The following is a 21242-nucleotide window of genomic DNA, read 5'->3' as shown; positions in this document are numbered from 1 at the left end:
ACTTTGTTTACTTACAAACTCAGGCAACTGATATAAACTTACTGGGACTTACTTCCCTAATTATGGGACAAAATATAAAGCCTGTGCAGGGCATTATGATGAGAGAAAGAGCACATTTGGGATGTACTAGCCTCTCAATAAATGGTGGTAGTTTATTGAGATAAAGACTTGTGGAAGACAATAAAAAGGGAATCAACTAATAGTGGAGGGCTTGATTTCTGCTATGTCACTCCTTCAGTGTGTTCCATGGAATGGCAAAAGGTGTTCAATGAGAAAGAGTTTCAAGAACAAACCTTTTAAGTAGAACACTGGGTGAAGTGAGGTAAACCAAGTTCCTTTCCACTAGAACCTTCCAGAAGTGCTACCACGCAGAAGCATGAAGCATGGTGTCCTGAGGGTTCATGAGGGTGGTGTCCAGAGTCCAGCCTCTCTGGACTCTGACTCATCTTGGGGAGCCAGTGCTTCTGAAACCATGGTGGGATGCTGGGGTGGGCTCTTCCCTCTCTCTGTCCCTTACCTGCTTGGGCTTTTGTCAAAAATATTCACTTCTCACTCCATTTTGGCTGCAAAATACTGAGTTGTTTTTTTATCTTGGTCAGGATCTGAGTTTTATAGTAGTTTGATTTGGGGATGTTTTCAATAAAATGAGACACAACCATCCTATGTACTTCTGATAATCATAGTAGGATGTTTTGGGCATCTCTTGCTTTTGTAATCTTTCCCCAGTGGTATCTTTATTATGCATTTGTAGAGTTTCAAAACGTTTCTTTGCAGAGTAAACTGTTCTTGCCACAGTAGTCATTTTATGTAGCTTTTCTTATTTATTGGAGAGTAGTATTCTACAGGTACAAAACACAGTGGTAACCTGCACAGAATACAGCTAATTGTGGGTTAATTACTATTCATTAAAACATAAATTGTCAACTACTTGCTGATTAACACATATTTAATTCCTTAATTAATGTTTGTCCTAATTACTGCTGCTTACAACCTGCCCCTCTGCTGGGCAGCAGCAGTGGGAAGTGAGAAGTACCTGCTACCTGCTTTCATCAGGGCACCTGGGCTGTAGCACCTGCTTCCTTTCATTTTGGCATTGACTTCCTACCATTTTAACAATAGTATTTTACTTTCACAAGCACCCTCTTGCTTTATTGTGCTCATTAAAAAAAAAAAAAAAAAAAAACACCCACAGAGATTCTGCTTTGACTTTTCCTTCCTCTTTTCTCTGGAACCCAGAAGTTTCCAGAGGCCACCCACCAACTTTTCTGGGTTCCTAACCCTGCGGGCACCTAGCAGAGAGGCTGCTGGAATCCCACACGGGCTGCCTTTCTCCCTGCTTTGGAACACAGTTATTTTGAGTCTAGCCCGAGGCCAGGAAAGCAGTGATCTTCAATACAAATGGTTGCCCTGCAAAGAGAAAAATGCACAGGTGGCCTTGAAAACTCCTCCCCCATTCCTCTCAATAAAGGGGCAGGGCTGGGGGCGGTGGGCAGTGACAAGAGGGAAGTGGGGATAAAAGCATGGAATGATGAAACTTCTTGTTTCTCTAGAGCTTCCCTGTTCAAACAAATTCCTTAGATGTACTGAAGGTCCTGGGAGAAGATGAGGCCCTGCTTGAAACTCTGCAGGGAGGAGATGAGGAGCTTGCCCTTTGGGGGAGGCTAAACCCAGATTTACCCTTTACCAGTCTGACGTCTTTCCTGGTAAATGAGCAGCTGTGGTAATCGGAATGACTTGATCTTACCCATCTCTTCACATTTAGCTCCAGCTTTTACTCCCCACCCACCTCGGTTTCTTTGCTGTGTTTGCCTCCAGCTCACTTATTTTACCCAAACATCACCCTGAGTGACAGCAGCTCCTCATAATTTGCTGTTCAGAGACAACGTTTTAGATTCGAATAAGTGTTTTCCAAATTTCGGTCCACAAATACAAGAGATGTTGGAGCATATTAGTTGGCACAGTGAGAAGCAGCACTTATTTAAACACAGTTGGACACCCTCTGTACTGCAAGACATTTTGGAGCCGGTGTTTGTTTCCAAATCTCTGGGAGGGACAAATGGCAGGTACAGGTGCCCAGCTGGAGTTTGGGGCATCATTTAGGCTTTTGCAGAGCATCTCTTGAGCCTAGTGTTCCCTAGAGCGCACTTGAGAAATACTGATATGTACTAATGGAAAAATAGAACATTCCCTGACTCCATAAATTTCTTAGCTTATGGCCCTTATTTCAAGTGCAAGGCAATTGAATTGCATCATTCCTTGAGGCTGACGTGGGGAATGAGGTGTGGCAGTGACATATAAGTCTGTGTTAAGCAGGAAAGCTATTCTAAGCAGTTGCCCCAGTCCTCTGCATTTTGTGCTTAAAAAAGATCAACAATAGTCTGTTTTAAGAAATCAGTGGGGACACCAGGCAGGCCCTTTAGTATGGACCCAGAGCTGCATTTAGGAAGTACATGGGCTCATGTGTTGGTTTTTTATCTTTAAAGGTAATATTTTAAAAATGTATTTATTTTAAATGTAACCTCCTCTCTAAGTAGTATTCTCAGCTTGTACTTATTACTTGATGACCAAGGACGAGTATTTCTTCTGGGCTAACATCTTATACTTGTTTCGTGGTCTGTTAGTTCTTGCTCTCTGTACTTTTCCTATGGTTTTTTCCCACTCTACCTTAATATTATTCCATATTCCACTTTATGGAATGAGTATTTGAGCTATGATTAGAAAAAATTGGGGAAGAACATTAGTGGTTTTCAAAATTCGAAGGGAAACAGAAAGAAAAGTGAGGAAAGTCATGTTTATTGTCTGGAAAAAAACAGATGAAGCCATTTACGAATGACTTAAATGAACAGTCATGACAAGGCATGGGCGGTGAGCTGCATCACAGACCTTGTCCTTTGAATGCCTTTACCTTTGGGACAGTGGTAGGTTTGTACTTTACTTTGCTAACATGTCCATAGAAACCAGTGCATCAGTATTTTATTCCTGATATTTTTTAAGGTCACACAGTTTGTGGTTGTGCTTTGGCTCTTTATCATTAGAGAAACATTTATTTTATTGTATATGTTTTGGTTTTTATTTAACTCATTTGGGGGGAAAAAAGCAGTGACTTTGTAAATGCGTATGATCCACCTTAGCTCTTTATTTAAATCATAACTGGAAAGGATCTACTAGGTTATGCATGGAAAAAGAGACATATACCATCTAATCCCCTTTATTGTAAGTAACTGACAGAAGGCTTCCATCAACACGTTTTCCGTGCTGAGTGTTTGTGTTGGGGAGCAGGTCTTTGCTCGCACATGGCCAGGGAAAGTGGCAGCACGGAAAGCCAATTTTGCCCTTCACTGAAGCAGGGAGGGTCCGAGATGCTGCTGTGTTAAATTGCTTCCTGTCCCCCGTTTGGCAGGCGTCTTAAGGAGAGCCTGATGTCAAACCCTCCCCAGGCCAGCATCCAGGACGGCTTTTCCTGAGCAATGAAAGAGCCTGTGGTTAAATGGTGGTTTCCATCGACGAAAGAATGTGCAAACCTATAGAAAAGTTTTATAAGAGTTTATTTATAAGAGTTTGCAAGAGCCAAATGTTTGAGGACATGCCTGGAAACAAGATGTCAGTGGACAGAAAATGCTCTGGAAAATGACAAATTTTTTTTCCCTTTTATGTATTTAGAATCAAAGGAGAAAATGTAAGGAAGGTACATGAAAACCATTGGAGGTAGATTGAGGAGGTGGGAGAAAGCAAAGCAGGGAAATCTCTAGGACTAGATAAAAAGCAAAAAGGAGAAACATACTTCTGTTACATTGGTGGATATGGGATTGTTAATAATTAGCATTTGCAGCACATAGAGATGATATGTGAGCAGCAAGATGACAGTGAGGGGCTCTGTGGTCTCATGCTCGAATGCCTGTAATTGTGCCTTTGAGGAGTCTAGAAAAGAAAATTATTCTGACATTTCAAAGATATGTTTTCTTAAGTGCATAAGAACAGCAGACAGGGGTCACCTAAGGTAAAGATTGACCTTTGCTAAGGAATCTCTAGGCCTGGGACATGACTACCTGCCGTGGCCACCCCAGTTAGCAATTTATTATCAGGCCATCCTGTGGGATTACTTTTGGTCACTGAGCTTGTCAGGCCTGCCATGTGGCCCCCTTGAGCTTGTCAGGTTTGTTACATAGCCCCATTTTCATTCACATTTCCTACCTGGGAGCAAATGGCTTTTCCCAAAGGCCATGGTGATACAGCATCTTGTCTCCTAGGATGTTATTTGTTGAACAATTGAATAAATATTTTTTAAAATTATATCTTTATTGATTTCAGAGAGAGGAATGGAGAGGGAGAGAGAGATAGAAACATCAATGATAAGAGAGTCATTGATTGGCTGCCTCCTGCACGCCCCCCGACTGGGGATTGAGCCCGCAACCCGGGCATGTGCTCTGACTGGGAATCGAACCCCGATCGCCTGGATCCTAGGTCGAGGCTCAACCACTGAGCCAGGCCCAGTCGGGCATGTTTAAAGAATATTGGTCCTCTCAATTCTACATTTGCTTACATCTCATGGTTATAAATAGCATCTGGGAACCATTAGCAAAAATGAGTATTGAGGCCTTCCTATGTCTAAGTACTTTGATAGAAATGGGGACTCAGAATGAACCAAAAAGTACTAATACAGTCAATTCTCATTATTCTCAGTTGTTTTGTTCCATAAAGCCACAGCAACCACTGAACTAATGAATACTGAATTGTTGCCTCTGTAGGAAATACAGGATTAGTTCTGTAAGCCTCTGGTCAAAACATTTTCATCAACCGATCGATATATAACCTTATTTTATGTGTGTTTCTCTTAAAGACACCTGTTTAAAATGAATATATATTGTTGATTCTTAACATTGAGCACTATGGCTCATGCCTGAATAAAGCTTATCTAACACATATTTTCTTCATAAGGCACATGACAGCATTCTTGCATGTAGGAGCAACACTAAACAGCACTCAGCACTGCATTAGAGCCATTGTGACCAGCAACATCAGTAAAAGGCAGAAAATGTGAAAAATATGGCATCACGTAGACTGGAATAAGGACACTTGTTACAGTGTAAGAGCTGAAGCAAGAAGGCAGAGCATTGTCTTGTTCAACCTCAGGTGGCATGAGTATGTTGGACAACTCTAGTTTTTGCCACACTACACATTCACAAATGATCGCGAAAGCTTTGCAAGCATTGATTTGGGGGTTTCAGATAAATTCATGAGTAGGCAAATTCACAAATGCAGAATCTTCAAATAATGAGGATTAATTCTATTTCCTGTTAAGCCAGATCCAAAAAAAGGTTTTGTAAGATTAAATACTGTGTTGTGGCAAAATTTTTCCAGAGTAAGATAGGATGGCTTTGTGGTTCTGTTATACTGATCCACTACCTTAGCTTTCAACTTTTCAAATATAGGAGTTAGTTTCCCCTTATCTTCAGTTTCACTTTCTGAGATTTCAATTACCTGTGGTCAACTGTGGTCTCAAAATATTAAATGGAAAATTCCAGAGCTAAACAATTCATGTTTTTAAATTTATTTTATTTTTTGCATCACCATTTATCCCCTCTATGCCCTCTTACACCTCTACCCCCACAATCACCACACTGTTGATAAGTTTTAAATAATGTGCAGTTCTGAGGAGCATGACAACATCTGGAAACTTGACACTTGGTCCCACCCAAGAGGAGAATCATCCCTCTGTCCAGTGTATCCACGCTGAGGACATTCCCTGCCCACTTGTCAGTTAGTAACCATCTCATTTATTAGATCAGTTATCAAAGAGAGATAGAGAGAGAGAAACCACATTTAACTTTTATTACAATGTATTGTTATAATTGTTCTATTATTAGTTATCGTTGCTAATCACTTACTATGCCTAATTTATAAATTAAACTTCATCACAGGTGTGTATGTATAGGAAAAAAGGTATATATAGGGTTTGGTGTTATCTTCAGTTTCAGGCTTGGAATTTATCCCCTGTAGATAAGGGGGAGAGGACTACTGTAATCACAAGTTAGGTTGCACTAAACATTTTTTTCAAAAAATGTGTGTGTTTAAATAAAAACAACCAAAAACCGTTGGTTTGCTAATGCCAGAGAACATTGTGTAGAATGAGATCTGAGGGTCAGGTTTCAATGATAAAGAGTTATAAATTTTCAGTAGTTCAGGTTTTTATAGAAGATTTGACTGCTGAATGAATTGAGATTTGTTTTATTTTTAATTTAATTGATTTTATACAATGTTTTGAGGTTTATAAAATAATTTGTTTCTTTGGTTTTGTTTTGGTATATTGCAGTTATGCTTTTTAAAAAGTTGATAATGATACTACACACTGAAGTGGGCATTTAAAACCCCACCTGTGTGATACAGTTGAAACAAGTCATGCAAGCAGAGTTTTTCTCCCTGCCACTGCTGGAATACACGGTTCCCACACAAAGTGCAAGGCATAGTGTATTTGGCTGTGACAAACTATTGCCATTGATAAGTACTTTCTTGGTATCCAGAGTAATGACACTTTGTTGGTGAGCCAAGCAGGAACATTTTCTCTTAAAGCAGGAAGCTGGGTAGTAAATATTTCAGGCTTTGTGGGCCAGATGGTCTCTGTGGCTACTACTCAACTCTGCTGTTGTGTGAGAGTCATCCTAGACAATAAGTCAATGAATGAGCATAGCTGTGTTTCAATCAAACTTTATGTATGGGCATTGAAATCTGAATTTCATAAAATTCTCATCTCTCACAAAGTACTATTTTCTTAATGTTTTTCCACCAACTTAAAACTGTAAAAACCATCGATAGTTCGTGAGCAATACAAAAACAGAAGTTGGGGCAGATTTGGCCCCATTGGCTGTAGTTTGCTGACCCTTGTCTTAAAAGTTATGTTGTTAAAACTATGTCATATAACTGTTCCTTGCATCCACATTTCTAGATCAAATAGGTGATTACTGCATCTCTTACTAAAATCTGGAAGTAAAAAATTTTGAACATATATATGCATTAAAGAAGTATATCATTGTGTGTATACATAGTTGTGTATTTTATATATATATGTGTATATGTATGTGTATTCTCCCTATATAGAGCCTCTTCTAGCTGCTAGTTCAGGCACTTTGATGTAACACGAAGAGTCTATAGACTTGGAAGTAAAACAGACCTAGAATCACACCCTGACCCTGCAATGTGCTAATTGTATGACCTCAGAAAAATTACTTTCTAAATCAGCCTACTCATCCCTTCCTCATATGGCTGACTGGGGACATGGATGTATACAATATACAAATGTTTTTTGAATTGAATTTTTTAAAAGAAAATACTTTGTGTGGCTCTGTGAGGAGACCCAAGCCTCACCTCTAATACAAATGTAAATGGATGCTGATCTGTTTGATAAGCATGGCCACTCCCACGTCCATCGGTTAAACTTTTCTCTTTTTCTCTTTCCAGTGGCGCTGTCAGTGCTCTAGTGTTAGTGTTTCCTCTGACCTCAATCTTCCTGGCCCTAGATGCTGGCATTTTCAGACATTCCAGGGATCCCACTGGGTTCTGTATACACTTGTTATACTTCACTAGGGCAATACCCGTACTTTCAATAGAGTAGTCTCTTACTTGACAAAAGACAAAAATATTTTTGCTTTTGAAGCTTTCTTGGTAAGTACAGTGGCTAGAAAAAAGAGTACAAAATGGAAAACTTGCCATATAACAAGAGTTTGCGACAAGGAAACCTTTTTATGGGATGCTAAAATCTGTTTTTAAGGAACCTCTTGCAGATCGGCCTCATCTTTTGAGCTGCATGTTTTAACCTTCTCGTTTGTTAGAAACAACAAAGTAAATCTCTTAATGGCCAGGTGTTAAAATCAAGTTAGAAATCATCCAATATTGTTCTGCAGCACTTAAATTCAGATCTCTTCATATTTATTTCAAAATAGCAAACTTTTCAGTAGAAATGATACTTTTGTGGTTTATGTTGAAACATTTATTTTATTTCTAAAGATTTCTTTTTATTGATTTTTTTTTTTTTTAAGAGAGAGATGGGAGAGAGAATCATCAATGTGAGAGCAAAACATCAGTAGACTCCCTTCCTTCTGCACACCCCCGACTGGGGATGGAGCCCACAACCCCGGGCATATGCCCTGACCAGGAGTCAAACCAGCAACCTTTTGGTGCATGAATGACACCCAGCCAACTGAGTCACACTGGCCTGGGCTGTGTTGAAACATTTATATACTAAATTATTAACTTGATAAAGCAGCTAATATAAGTCCCTTAATTGAAATTATGAAGAAAGCTGGGAGATGGTCTTTTGAAAAATCTGCTTTCAAAGCAGCATTGAAGTCATTGCTTCAAATTTGTAACCTTATATAAAAACACCTAAATATGTCATATAAAATTGCATATTATATGTTATATATAAGTATATATATGTGTTTATATGTGTAGACACACACACACAAGCATATGTATAAAGACTGTTTTCCTACCTATGTCTGTATATTTAGCTGTAAATTAGTTCTAGAAACTGTCAAGTTCCAGAGGTTTACTTTCCAAAGTTTCTAATGAACTAGAAAGGGCAGTCCATTATTCTCTTAGTGTATTTATTATCAGATGCTATCTTTCTTTGCTTCTTGGTATTTCAGCTTGAGGACTGAGGGGCGCAGAAACAGTTTCAGAAATAAGCATGAGTTTAATTCTTTCAAGGATGCCTCATTGGTGAGTCATCTTGCTAGGAAATTTGGAGCGCTTGGTACAGTCTCTTTTTCTAGTCTCAAAGGGACTCTGGGTAAGTCCTTGCTCAGGCGTCTGTGAGTTTATACTGACGGGCTGGCAAATTGGGTGGAAGGTCGTGTTGGCTGCATCATCGACTTCGTGGTTGGTTTGGTAAGGAGGTGGCGGTCCTGTGGTGGAGAGGGATCACAGTCCTGGGAGCTCCTTGTTGCGCCCGACTGTTATTTGGCTCTAGTTGTCTTCTTCGGTTCTTTCATTGTTTTTTCACCAACTAAAATATTCCTTATTTTTTCACCAACTAAAGCTTAAATTTCATAAAATTGTTTAATTTTTATGTATCCCCATAGAACATGTAGTAAATATTCTGTAAATATTTGGATAATAACACTCAGGATTTTTGAGCATTTAGTGATGGGTGAAAAACAGATTCAGGGGTTTTAAGGTGGCTTTTCTAGGCCTCTGATTTCTTCCCCTCCTTCCCTTCTCTCTCTGGTAGGGCCATGACCCCATACTGGTTTAAATAAAATATTGTGCATTAAATGTACACATGTCAGCTTCAAAAATAGATCCATATGAATGTGTTTTATATGTATACTATAAAGGTTATTCTATTTTTATGAGAGGCCTTGGACCTTGTAGTTGATAAAGTAGAAATATAACTTTCTGTAAGGACAATTTTGATGAGGAAAACGGTTTTCATTTGTTATGTTTATGATACATTCCAAGTGCTTATCTGAGTGCCTGGAGTGGAGGTGACGCTCGGGGGAGTGAGTGAATGAATGAGAGGGAGGGAGGGAGGGAAGGGAAGGAAGAACAAAGGGAGAACAGACGAGAGGAAGGAATATTGGATAAAGGTTTTGGGTTCAGCTTTCAAAATACCATTTCATGACCAGAGCGATGCTGCCCTCAGGTTGCGGGTGGATGTCAGTCTGTAAAGTGGCCATTCTGGCCAGGAGAGCTAGCCAATTCCGGCACTGCCCACTGTCGCTGTCCCGGGCCCTGCAGGCTATGACTGTTTCCAAGGGGCCATGTTTTGAAAAAGGCCTTGGGAAGCCTTTTTCCTCTACTTGCTTGCAGTGTTCACTGACTCTGGGTCCCCACAATTGTCCTCTTATAGACTAAAAGTAGAGATTAATTGGTGGGAATATTCCAATTGCTGGATTATCCCTGCATCTCTTTCTTCCTGTGTGTCATCAGTGAAAAATATATTAAATTTATAAACAGGACAAAGCTTTATTTCATTTCCTCTCTACCATTGGGCCTCTTCTCTTCCCGTGTGTTTTGTGTTTCAATGTGGTGGCATTGTGGCACAGTGTCATCTAGTCTGGCAGATGTATCTGGGATGACTTCTTATCTAGGAGGCCACCTGAGCGTTCCATTTGAGGCTCTACTGATTGCTTTCTCCATTTTTGCATCGGTTGCACAAATAAATAGTGCTAGGATTGAAGTGTTTGTTCAGGCAGTGTGTACTAGAGAGAGCATCTTGATATTTGGAATCAGAAAGATTGGGTTTTAAAGTTATATCTACAGTACACTCGGTGGATGTTTTTGAAATATTTAATCCTTGAAGAATGAACTAATACATAAATTAATGATGTGACATCTGCCCAGTGTATGTAACATAATATGTAAATGGCAACTTATAGTTCCTTTTTTAAATTGAAATTTTTATTGAGATCATTGTAAAGTCAGATACATTAGTAAGAATCATACTGATTCTTGTGTACACTTTACCCTGTTTCCTCTGATGGTAACACTTTGCTAACGTAATATATATAATATCAGAGCCAGAATATTGACATTGTTAAAATCTACAGAGCTTTTTCAAATTTCTCCAGTTTTGCCTGTACTTATACATGCATACGTGTGTGTATTTAGCTTTATACAATTGTTTTCACTCTTTTATTGTAAAATACATATAACATAAAACTTATCACCTTAATTATTTTAAAGTTGTATTTAATACATTCACACATAATGTTATGCAACCCTCACCACCGTCCATTTCCAAAACTCTTCATCTTTTAAAATTGAAACTCTGCACCATATAAAACAATAACTTCCTACTCCTAAGTATCTCCTTAGTTCCTGGCAACCACCATACTACTTTTTGTCTTTATGACTTTGACTACTCTAGGTCCCTCATATAAATGGGGTCATATAGTAACTACACTTCTGTGACTGGTTTATTTCACTTAGCATAGTGTCCTCAAGATTCACCCATGTTGTAGCATGTCAGAATTTCCTTCCTTTTTAGGACTGAGTGATATTCCATTGTATGTGTATACCATATTTTGCTTATCCATTCCTTCTTCCATGGACTCTTGGGTTGCTCCCATGTTTTATCTATTGTGAATCATGCTACTATGAACTATATATAATTTTATTACTGAGTAGGTTTGTGTTTCCACCACCACAGCGAAGATCTTAACAATTCCAGCATCATGAGGATTGTCTGCTTTGTTCTTTTGTGACCATACCCATCTCCCTCCTCCTGCTCCCTCCATTCCTAACCCCTGGCAATCACTAATCTGTCCTTCGTTTATAAAATTTTGACATTACACAATGTTACGTAAATGGAATCATATAGTATGTAATCTTTTTTGATTGGCTTTTTCACTCAACACAGCTCTCTGGAGATTCATCCAAGTTGCTGAGTATATCCATAGTTCCTTTAATTGCTGAGTTATATTCCCATGCAATGGATGTACCACAGTCCATTTAATTAGTTATCATTTGAATGACATCTGGGCTGTTTCCAGTTTTGGGCTGTTATAAATAAAACTTCTATGAACATCTGTGTGAAGGTTTTATATGAATGGAAAATGTCATTTCTCCAGGAGAACAATTGCTGGGTTGTGTTTTAAGACTTACCGTCTTCAGCCCTGATCAATGGCTCGGCTGGTTGGAGTGTCGTCGTCCTGTGCAGTGGAAGGTCAGGGGTTCGATTCCAGGTCAGGGCACATACGTAGGTTGCGGTTTGATCCCCGGTCAGGTGCCATGGTGGCCCTGGTGATACTGTTTCCTGCTGTGCATAGAGGTTCAAATAACGTTAATGGACCTTTTTAATAATAGCCTTAGGATGGCCACCTTTAGGCAATCATGTTGAGAAATTTCATAACCTTCTTACTGGTTCTTTTTTCTCCTTTAACCTCAATTTCTCTGAGGTGGCTCCACCATCTCAGAAATGCCATCCATCCTGAGACCCTCCGAGCATGTGGCCCTTCTTCTCTGCCCCGCTTCTGCCATGATCAAGCAGCTGCTAAAGCCCCCTGGATTTCACCACTGCGGAGATTTTATCTTTCTCCTCTGCCATCTGAATTTCAGTCAGCATAGCCTTCTCTCTATATTATTAATATGGTGTCTTTTCTGGAATCTCTTCCCTGTGAGTAGAGCCTGGTAACAAGGTCACAGCAGACCTTTAAGGCTGTAGGTCCCAGTTCTCCTCTTCTTGCCATGGCCTGGAAGGACCCTGACCATCCTCACACTGGGAGCTCATTCACATTCAGCTGTCAGCTCAAATGCCACCTCCTCGTGAGAGGTCCTCTTGGTATATGTTCTTCTAGTATCTGTACTTTTCTTTCATAGCACTTATGGTAGTTTTTAAATTTTACTTGTTTAAAACCTAGGGCCCCACATGGCTCAGTCTGGTCAGAGTCCACTCAAAGGAGTTAACCAGGAAGTACATTATCGAAAGCAGTTTGAATCTTAACATTGCCTCCTGTAATGACTTTAAGCCTTTATCTTCCAAATACCAGCTCTTAGCCACGGTATTCCCCGCTTACCAGTGAGTTCTTGAGGTAGGGTGCTGTCCGACCCACCCATTCCCATTAGCCTCCCTGAAAACTGGGTGTGGATCTTATTTATCTTTGAAATATTAGAGCCTGGAACATTGGCTGGAAGATGTCAGGTGCTCCATCAATGATTGTTGGGAACAGGAATGAACGAATGAATGAATGAGTGAAGCTGCCTACCTCTCCATAGGAGACATTTGGTAAAAGTCTGACAAAATGAGTGAATAATGTAAGTTTTTTCTTAATTTTCCAGGTGATTTTTGAAGTAATAACTTCTGGACATCAAGGCTACCTCGCTATTGATGAAGTGAAGGTGTTAGGACATCCATGTAGTAAGTTGTTTCAACTTTTAAACATTTGAGTGCATTGTTGTTGGGATATTTACATTACAGATTAAGAGAAGGCACTGAAGCCTGGGGAGCAGTAGTCCTGCTGAGACAGTTCCCTGATAAGTCTCTAGGTGTTGCTTTGCCAGCCCAGAAGTCCAAAAACATGTATTCCGGGTGTAACGTCATTGAATGTATCTAAGTGGCTTTAAAATGAAAATCAGGAATGCGGACTAACAGAATACTTTGGTGTGCTCAAACATCCTTGCAAAGATCTTTGGATTTCCCTTTTGAATGGTAGCACAAGTTAAACATTGAGAATTTGTGTATTTTGTTTCTAAATCTAGTATGTTGCTGGCATAGTTCCAAACAGTATAGCCCCAAATAGGCCTGGGATCTGGTGAATGTAAGAAACCTTCCTAAACCACCTGGGGCCCCCAGAAATGGCCTGTTCTTCATCTTTTATAAATCAGTTTGTTAAAAAAGTCCAATGATAGTAACACACACTTTTCTTTTTACCACCCAGTATGACTTGTTGAACAATCATTAATAATTTGTCATATTTGCACCTGAACTTTGTCCTTAAATCAGTAAAGTATTGCAGATTGCCAGTCCTGTTTCTCCCTCACCTCCCCAGGGGCCACCACTGTAGTGAACTTGCCGCTTTCCCTCTCCATCTGGGAGGTTTCTAGTCCACAAGCAGCAGAAACAGATGCAGCTGATTTTAGCAGAAAAGCTTTATATTGAAAGGGAACTGATGGCAAATAGAATCACTGGGAACATTGGTGATAAAGGCTCCCATAGTGGGCAGGAACTGAAGGGAGGCTCTGCAGGCACAACCGCTATGCCCATGAGGGCAGGGCTGCTGCGGCCCGCTCCTGGGCCCTCTGACCCTTTCCACCCGCCTGAGCATCCGTCACTGTCTCTGTGCCTTGCACCCTCAGCCTTCAGCACAAAACCCTGAGTGGCATTGTCGGGGTGGACAAGCTAAACCGTGTACTCATCCTCCGGCTGGTGACAGGATGATCTAGAAAAGGAAGCTGTGGCTTTTACAGCCCCTATCATGGGAGATAGGCCTAGGCTTTTACCAAGAAATATACAGGGGAGAATTTCCCAGTCCCAGGATAGAGATTTGAGAGCTGAGCAACTAGAAAGCTGCAGGTGTGTGGGTGTGTGTGTGTGTGTGTGTGTGTGCATGCATGTGCATGCACTACCCACGCTGTGTTTCTCATAACCACCATGTATTCATGAAAAGTAAGAAAGTACTGTTTGCCTATTGTAAATTCTAATGAATGATATCCAACTGTACAAATTACTCTCTATTCTTTCTGCCCCCTCTTGGCATTACATTATTTAGATCAATCTATGATATTCTCTCATGTGACTATTCTACATTTTATTTTTTTTTATTCTTCTACAAACATTTAGTTTCCCCCAGTTTTTCTCCATGACAAACATTGCTGCAGTGAACATCATGTGTGTGTCTCTGGAGCCATGTGGGAGGGCAGGGTATGTTCTCGGTAGCAGAATTGCTGGGTTGTAGGGTAGCAACAGTTTTAGTTTTATGACATGCTGCCAAATTGCTATGAAAAGTGTCTGAAACAGTTTCTATTCCCACCAGCAATGCGTGGAAGTTTTATTTTCCCAATATCCTTGCCCAAAATTGACATTGTCAGACTTTAAATCTTTGACCAGCTGAGGGATGGAAGCCTGCTTTATTTTTAGGGTCCCTGGCATTAAAGAGAAACTGGCTAGTTCATACATTCCTGGATCTCTGCTGATGGTCCTACCCAAATTCACAAAAGAAAGGTTACATCTACAATGGTATTAGAAATATAAACACTGCTTTTATTGCATGGATTGACTAGATCATGAGCTCACTCCCTGTACTAGTTACAGAGAAGCCCTCTGTGGTTGTGATCATGATGTGGGTATCATGGCACAGTCATCGGATTCCATCCAGAGGGGTTTTGCTCTCTGAGATCTTTATCTGGATACAACACTGAAGTTCACAGAATAGCAATCATCTTGTTCATTACTGAGGCAGACGTTACTTTTGTAGCACGTTGCCTTTGCCTTTTCTTCTGTCAGCAAGACCGGTGAGCTCAAGAAGGATTTCTTCCCCCTTTTTTCTGAAAAGGTAGAAAAACGAACAGTGCTGTACCTAATTGAAACAGCAGGGCAATTTAATTGCTCATAATGACCTGAGCTGGAAGTTGGCCAAATCCTTGGAGTAATAGCCTGTGGTTTGGAGAACACACATGGACTGTACTAATGTGCATACATGTCGCAGCCTCTGATTCACCTCTTACCAGGAAGTAAAAATCCGAGGCAGTAATACTGAATGCCTACTATGTGCTGAGGGCTCCCTGTTTCTCAGAGCAAATCTCGCCACAAGGCAGATTTTATTGCTGCCCTGAGTGCAGATGCAGTGGCCAAGGCCGAGTTTGCGCAGGTCTTTCTTGTAATGTGTCCATCCTGGGTTCCTTCCACATCTGGCCACTGGCCAACAAAACAGCTCCTAAGTGTAGCCCCTCTCATTCCACAGGGTTTGAGTCCCTGCCTTCAGTCATATAAAAAGACTTAATGCTTGTCCTTCTATCAGAGCCTTCCTGAAATGTATCTCCTGCAGTTTTGCTCATTCCTTCCAAGCCCAGCTGCCTGTGGTCATGTAAAGGTGTTTATGGTCTCTCCTTTGGAGAATACGGGTGCTAATACCTAATTGGCTTTGCAGACTGCTGTTAGGAGACACAAAATTGCAAAACAGGCTCTGTACCAAGGTGAGGTACAGTACAAGAGCATTTTGAACTGTAAGCTTTAAATGGTTTTGATGATAGCCCTTCTGTAGCTATTTTTTCCAAACCTTGAAGTTTATGGAAAAAACATGCAAATAAAGATTTTAAAGAAAGCAAAATTTTAGTCATTAAATGGAAAGCTTTAAAGGTAATATTTTAAGGGATTTCCTATCAAGATTTATAAGTAATCCTTATTTCATATCCAAAACTATGCTTTTCAAAAGATGCAAAGCTGCTAAACTTTATTTGCTTCACCCTAAAGGCTCCTGTTTGGATTCATATAGGTTTATGAGTAAACATTACAACATTTTTTAAAAAGTAGCTGTTCTGTTATGAGTATACAGTTGCTCATAAAACTGTTTTTACTGTAGTCACAGTCAGATGCAGGATCAGCTTGGAAATGTAGAAATGGCTGTGCTGATGGCAGCTCTGTCTTAAGACCACTTCTAAGGAACATAGATACTTTTTGTATTTGGTATGCACACTAAAAATGTATTTTGAATTTGGCTCAATAATCCTAGTAGGAGAAACCAAAGAAGCATTTTATCAGTTTCATAAAGTTATCTCCTACTTTTAAGTAGGTTATAAATTATAAATATATAGGTATTTCTATTATTGCCATGTGGTGCTGATATATATATTTTTATATCTTACAAGTCATGGAGCATTTTAACATGTTTATTGAGACATAATTCATGCACCATACAATTCACCAATTTGAAGTATACAATTCAATGGTTTTAGTATATTCACAGAGTTGTGCAACCATTATCACAATCAATTTTAGAACATTTTCATCACCCCAAAAAGAAACCCTCTACCCATTAGCAATCATTCTCCATTTCCCCTACCCCCCACCCCAACTCTAGGCAACCAGCAATTTACTGTCTTTCTTCATTTTTCATTTAAATGCAATCATACAATATGTGGTTCTTTTTGTCTTTCAGTTAGCATAACATTTCATGGTTCATCCATGTTGAATGTATCAATACCTCATTCTTTCTCAAAACTGGGTAATATTCCATTGTGTGATATGCTCCTTCAGCTTAAAATATTCGGTATACCAAGGTGCCTTATTTTGGGGTAGTGTGTCCTGAATCCCACCAGCTAGTAGAGCATGATGTGGTTCTGACCTTTATTCTATTGGGGTTTATTATATTGATTGATATTTGATCAATATTTTAATCAATATTGATTATATTGCATTCCTAGTGTAGGTTCCATTTGGTTACAGTCTATAGTCTTTTTTATATGTTGTCATATAACACATTAGATAAAAAGTTATTTGCATATGTGATGCCTTGAATCCTGAAATCTAAAAATTACACAGAATGATGCTCCACTATTTTTCTGCCAACTTAAAAACATAATAATATAAAATCGTGATGGAAGGAGACTTGACTCAGGGTGGTAGGCACGCAATACAATATACAGAAGATATATTTACAGATACAGAAACCTTTATAATTTTTATTAACCAATGTCATCCCAATAAATTCAATAAAAATTTTTAAAACATAACAATATAATAAAAAAGATTGAAAAAATCCTTTGCACCATATATTATACAAAGTGAATACAAAATGCATGACTATTCTGTGTTGCTGCTTTGCAATATAAAATAAGTCAGCAGTTTAAATATTTAAGAAATGCTGAGTTCAAAATATGGTTCAAAATTGTTTTTATTTTATAAAGGAAAATTAATTTTTTACTTATTGATATATTGGTGTACCCAAACATTACTTGCCTACTTCCAAATTTAGGGTTTTTTATAAAGACATTAAACAGTGTGATTAAAATAAGAATAGCAGTGACAACTACAAAATTAGAATTGTTTTATGAATTATGTCCTGTTGCATAAAGACAGACCCACGTGCTTTGGCTCAGAGGCGCATAGGACTCAGAACTGACATCTCATTTTAAACACGTCGGAACTTAACTTGCATTTTTCTCCAAAGGGTTATCATTCTTTACGATATGGGTGACTTGTAACACTTATTTGTATATAGCGGCTAACTTATTTTTCTATGATAGGAATGTTGAATCTGTTTTTCTACTTGAAAAATTATCCCATTAAGATCTATTTTAACTTTCAAGCAAAAAAAAAGTTTTGTCCTGAAACATGTTAAGAGCAAACTTTCTTGTTTCTGTCGCAAGAGTTATTTGACTTCTTTGGCTCCACAAACTTATTCACATAATGGATTAATAACTTTAAGGCTTTCCTCACAAGGTGAATGTTGGGGTTAAATGAATTAATGTATAATAAAGAATTTAGAGGAGTGCTTAGTGCATTCTAAGAGCTCAATAAATGTTAGCTGTTATTATTATTATTATTAGCCACTACATCTTGACAGTCCCACTAAAATGAGTTAGCTGCAGATTGTAACCTTAAGTAGCTAAATTGATTTAATATTTAAATGGGGTAATTTATCAGTGTCCATTTTAAAATGTAAAACAAAAATTGCGAATGTATTGTTTTCCAGTGTTAGAGTAGGCAGTACCAGGCCGTTCTTTTTGGCAGAAGCTGTTTTATTGTTTGTTTGTGATGATTTGCTACACAAATAGAGAGAAACACTGGCTGTTTATTTTGGCAGTTGGGCGTGCCTCCAGTTCATTTCAACCTATGCCGTTACCTCAAAATGTAAATGAAAATAAAAAGGGGTTAGCACACAGTCCTCTTTTGTCCCACTTCAGTTTGCACTTCGATCCCACAAATTACTGTTCTCTGATTTTGTTAGTATTTTGATGCAGGCTTTGAAGAAGCAATAATATGAAACATGTAGAAAAAGATTTGCATCTTGGTCAATGATAATTCCTGATCAAGGAATCAAAGGCTGATTTGAGATCAATTAATATCCCCAAACATCTCTTCTTTGAAAAACTGTTTTCTTAGTGACAAGCAACAGAATATGGCAGAGATGAGAAAGTAGGAGATGTGTACTAAAAAACTATTTGAAATTCATGGAGGATAGTTTTTTAGAACTCCTGCAGATTTTAGAAGAAAGCTGGCATAGCATTTTGAAAGGGTATCTAGGAGACAAATGGGCCTATAAATCTGGAGAGAGAGAGAATTTGTCTTTTTGAATATGGGATAGATTGAAATTTTCTACTCTAGCGGTGCTCTACCTGGTGTTACAATTAAGGTAGTTTGGCAAGGTTCAGAGCATACAGCTCAGCATGGGATCAGAACTTTCCTGGCTGTAGAGCTCTTTTTCTTGGGATCTTTTCCAGTTTCCAGTAATAAATCAATTCTTTTAAATAGTAATGAATATTTTTTAGACTAAGCACCAGGCACACTGTATGCCTTCCCTACATCATCTTGTTTAATCTTTATCCCAACTCTCTGATATAGGTACTTTTAAAATCCCTATTTTACAAATTTTTAAAAATCCACTAAGGTGTGGGTTAGGAACTTTTGCTTCTATTCAGAGGTAGTAAGGTGCTGGAGTATTGATGCTTGAACACACATGTACTAAAATCCAGTTTTAAAATATTATCAGTCTTAAACTGCTTCCCAGCTGCAAACAGTTGTAGGATTTACTGCACAGGAGAGGGAGGATCCAGGAATCCTAAAACTTTAGAAAGATTAGATAGGCCTTTAATATTTATTTTAAAAACTTACAAATGCCATTAGTAGAAATTCTGACTTTCATGTTCTTGAAGGGAACGGATACTGGAAAATAGAATCCCACAGTCCTTTTGTCTTACTTACCTGGGTGGATGAGTTACTAGCTTCCATTCAGGTCAAAAATTCTCTTTCATTTGAAAGGGATAATTTGATTAAGTGTGTTCATTCTTAATATATTTGTTTGTTATACATCAAATTATTTTTTTCTAGCAGTCTTTTCTCAACTAAGCAACACTATTTTTTCCAAACCAAAAGAGTCAATCTCTTTGCAGAGAAGGGCCCTCCCCAAAATACAATTTGAACAGAAATATAAATTCCTCAGACCCCGAACCTCACTACGTAAGGAGTATGCACTGCCCTCTTTGAGAAAGCTGTATTGAAGAGCAAAACAATTCTAAAGGAAAAGTGATAACTTTCATTCTGTGTGACATGTCTTTATTAAGAATGGGGTGAACAAAAAAAGACTATAACACAATCATATCTTTGGCCTCCAAATTAAAAATGCAAGTTATATCCTAACAGACAGTCCCCTGCAGACAGTAAGTATTAGGAGATTGTGTTGATAAATGAGTGTTGCTGTGTCTTTCTCTTGTGGCTCAGGTAGCCATTGTTAGAAACAAGACCCTTAGGAAGCTGTCTTACAAGGATGGATTCCTGCACGTGAACAAACTGACAGAACCAGAGACAATCCTGATGTTCAAATTATTTACTATTATTCACTTAGCCGATAGAGCAGAGTACATATATTTCCCAAGTTTATCAAAAGAGTTTACAGAAATTCATCCTTAGTGTTTTTGAGCAGGTGATGAAAAGAGTCCTCTCATATACCCTGCTGGTAGAAATGCAAATTGTTATATGCTCTAAAGAAAGCATTTTGGCAATTTGTGTCAAAAGTCTTTTAAAAATGCATATTTTTTGTCTTAGTAATTTGATTTCTAAAATCTTATCCTAAGGAAAAAACAAAATTGTCTACATGACTAATTATGAAAACCTTTATCTTGGCATTGTGTATAAGAAACTCAAATGTCCAGCAGTAGGGGAGTGTTTCAGTCGACTTTTCTGTGTCCATATAATGCATACCAGAATTTCTCAACCTTGACACTGTTGACATCCTGAGCCTGTTAATTCTTTCTCATGGGCACTGTCTTATGCAGTAGGATGTTTCACACCATCCCTGGCCTCTGTCCACTAAATACTAGTGGTACCACCATCTTCCCCACCCTTGTTGTGACAACCGAAAATGTCTCCAGACACTGCCAAATATCAGCTGGGGGATGACAGTGCCTCTGGGAACCATTGATATATATTAGGCAGATTTTTAAATAGTTTTAAATGAATATTTAAAAAGGAAAAATTCTGAATATCTTGTTAAATTTTGAAAAAGGTGCATTGTTGCGACAAAAAGGTAAAAAGATATCAATAGACCAATTCAGAGGATGTGAATTTTTTTTAATGACAGAGGGCTGCTCTGATGGTTCTGCGCAAAGCCAGATACTCCCACCAGATCTCTCAGAGCAGCCGAGAATAACAGCCACCCACAATATGTCCACATGAGAGGAGTCTGCCAGGTGCTAGAAGCTTGCCTTTTTTAGTTCCAGTAGAAATTTAGGATTTTTTTTTTTTTTATCTTAACCCCTTTCCCGATTCCTACCCCATCTGTACTCAGCATCTGGCTCCTCACCTAGTGCAAATAATCTGTAGGAACATTCCTGAATTCAGTGAGCCTGGATGAATCAAAGTTTTATTTCCCAGCCTCCTTCAAGAGGCCCAAGCTTTTGGTCAACATGGTATGTATGTGTCTTCTCAACAGGTTAACAGGTTCAGGATGCTTTTCATTAAAAATAGATTAAGTGTGCAGAAATGGAGGCATATTTTAAAAGTTACTTCTTAGAGATAAATTTCTATATGATTTAAAAATGAAGCACTTTAAGTGTTTATTATTGAAAATATTTTCTAGAAGAGAAAAATA

General features: G+C 38.7%; 1 protein-coding gene across 1 annotated transcript in view; it reads left to right on the top strand.

Annotated features, from left to right (window-relative positions):
• Positions 1-21242, top strand: part of PTPRM (protein tyrosine phosphatase receptor type M) — a 617147-nt gene that overhangs the window by 232723 nt on the left and 363182 nt on the right. Inside the window, exon 4 of the mRNA XM_087818949.1 lies at positions 12778-12856. Coding sequence (XP_087675075.1) covers positions 12778-12856 — 79 coding nt within the window. The remainder of the gene's footprint in view (positions 1-12777; positions 12857-21242) is intronic.

Source organism: Miniopterus natalensis, chromosome 7 (assembly GCF_054644295.1).
Source record: "Miniopterus natalensis isolate mMinNat1 chromosome 7, mMinNat1.hap1, whole genome shotgun sequence".
Lineage (NCBI taxonomy): Eukaryota > Metazoa > Chordata > Mammalia > Chiroptera > Miniopteridae > Miniopterus > Miniopterus natalensis.
The sequence above is the reverse complement of the archived record's forward strand: the minus strand, read 5'-3'. Positions and strand labels throughout refer to the sequence as shown.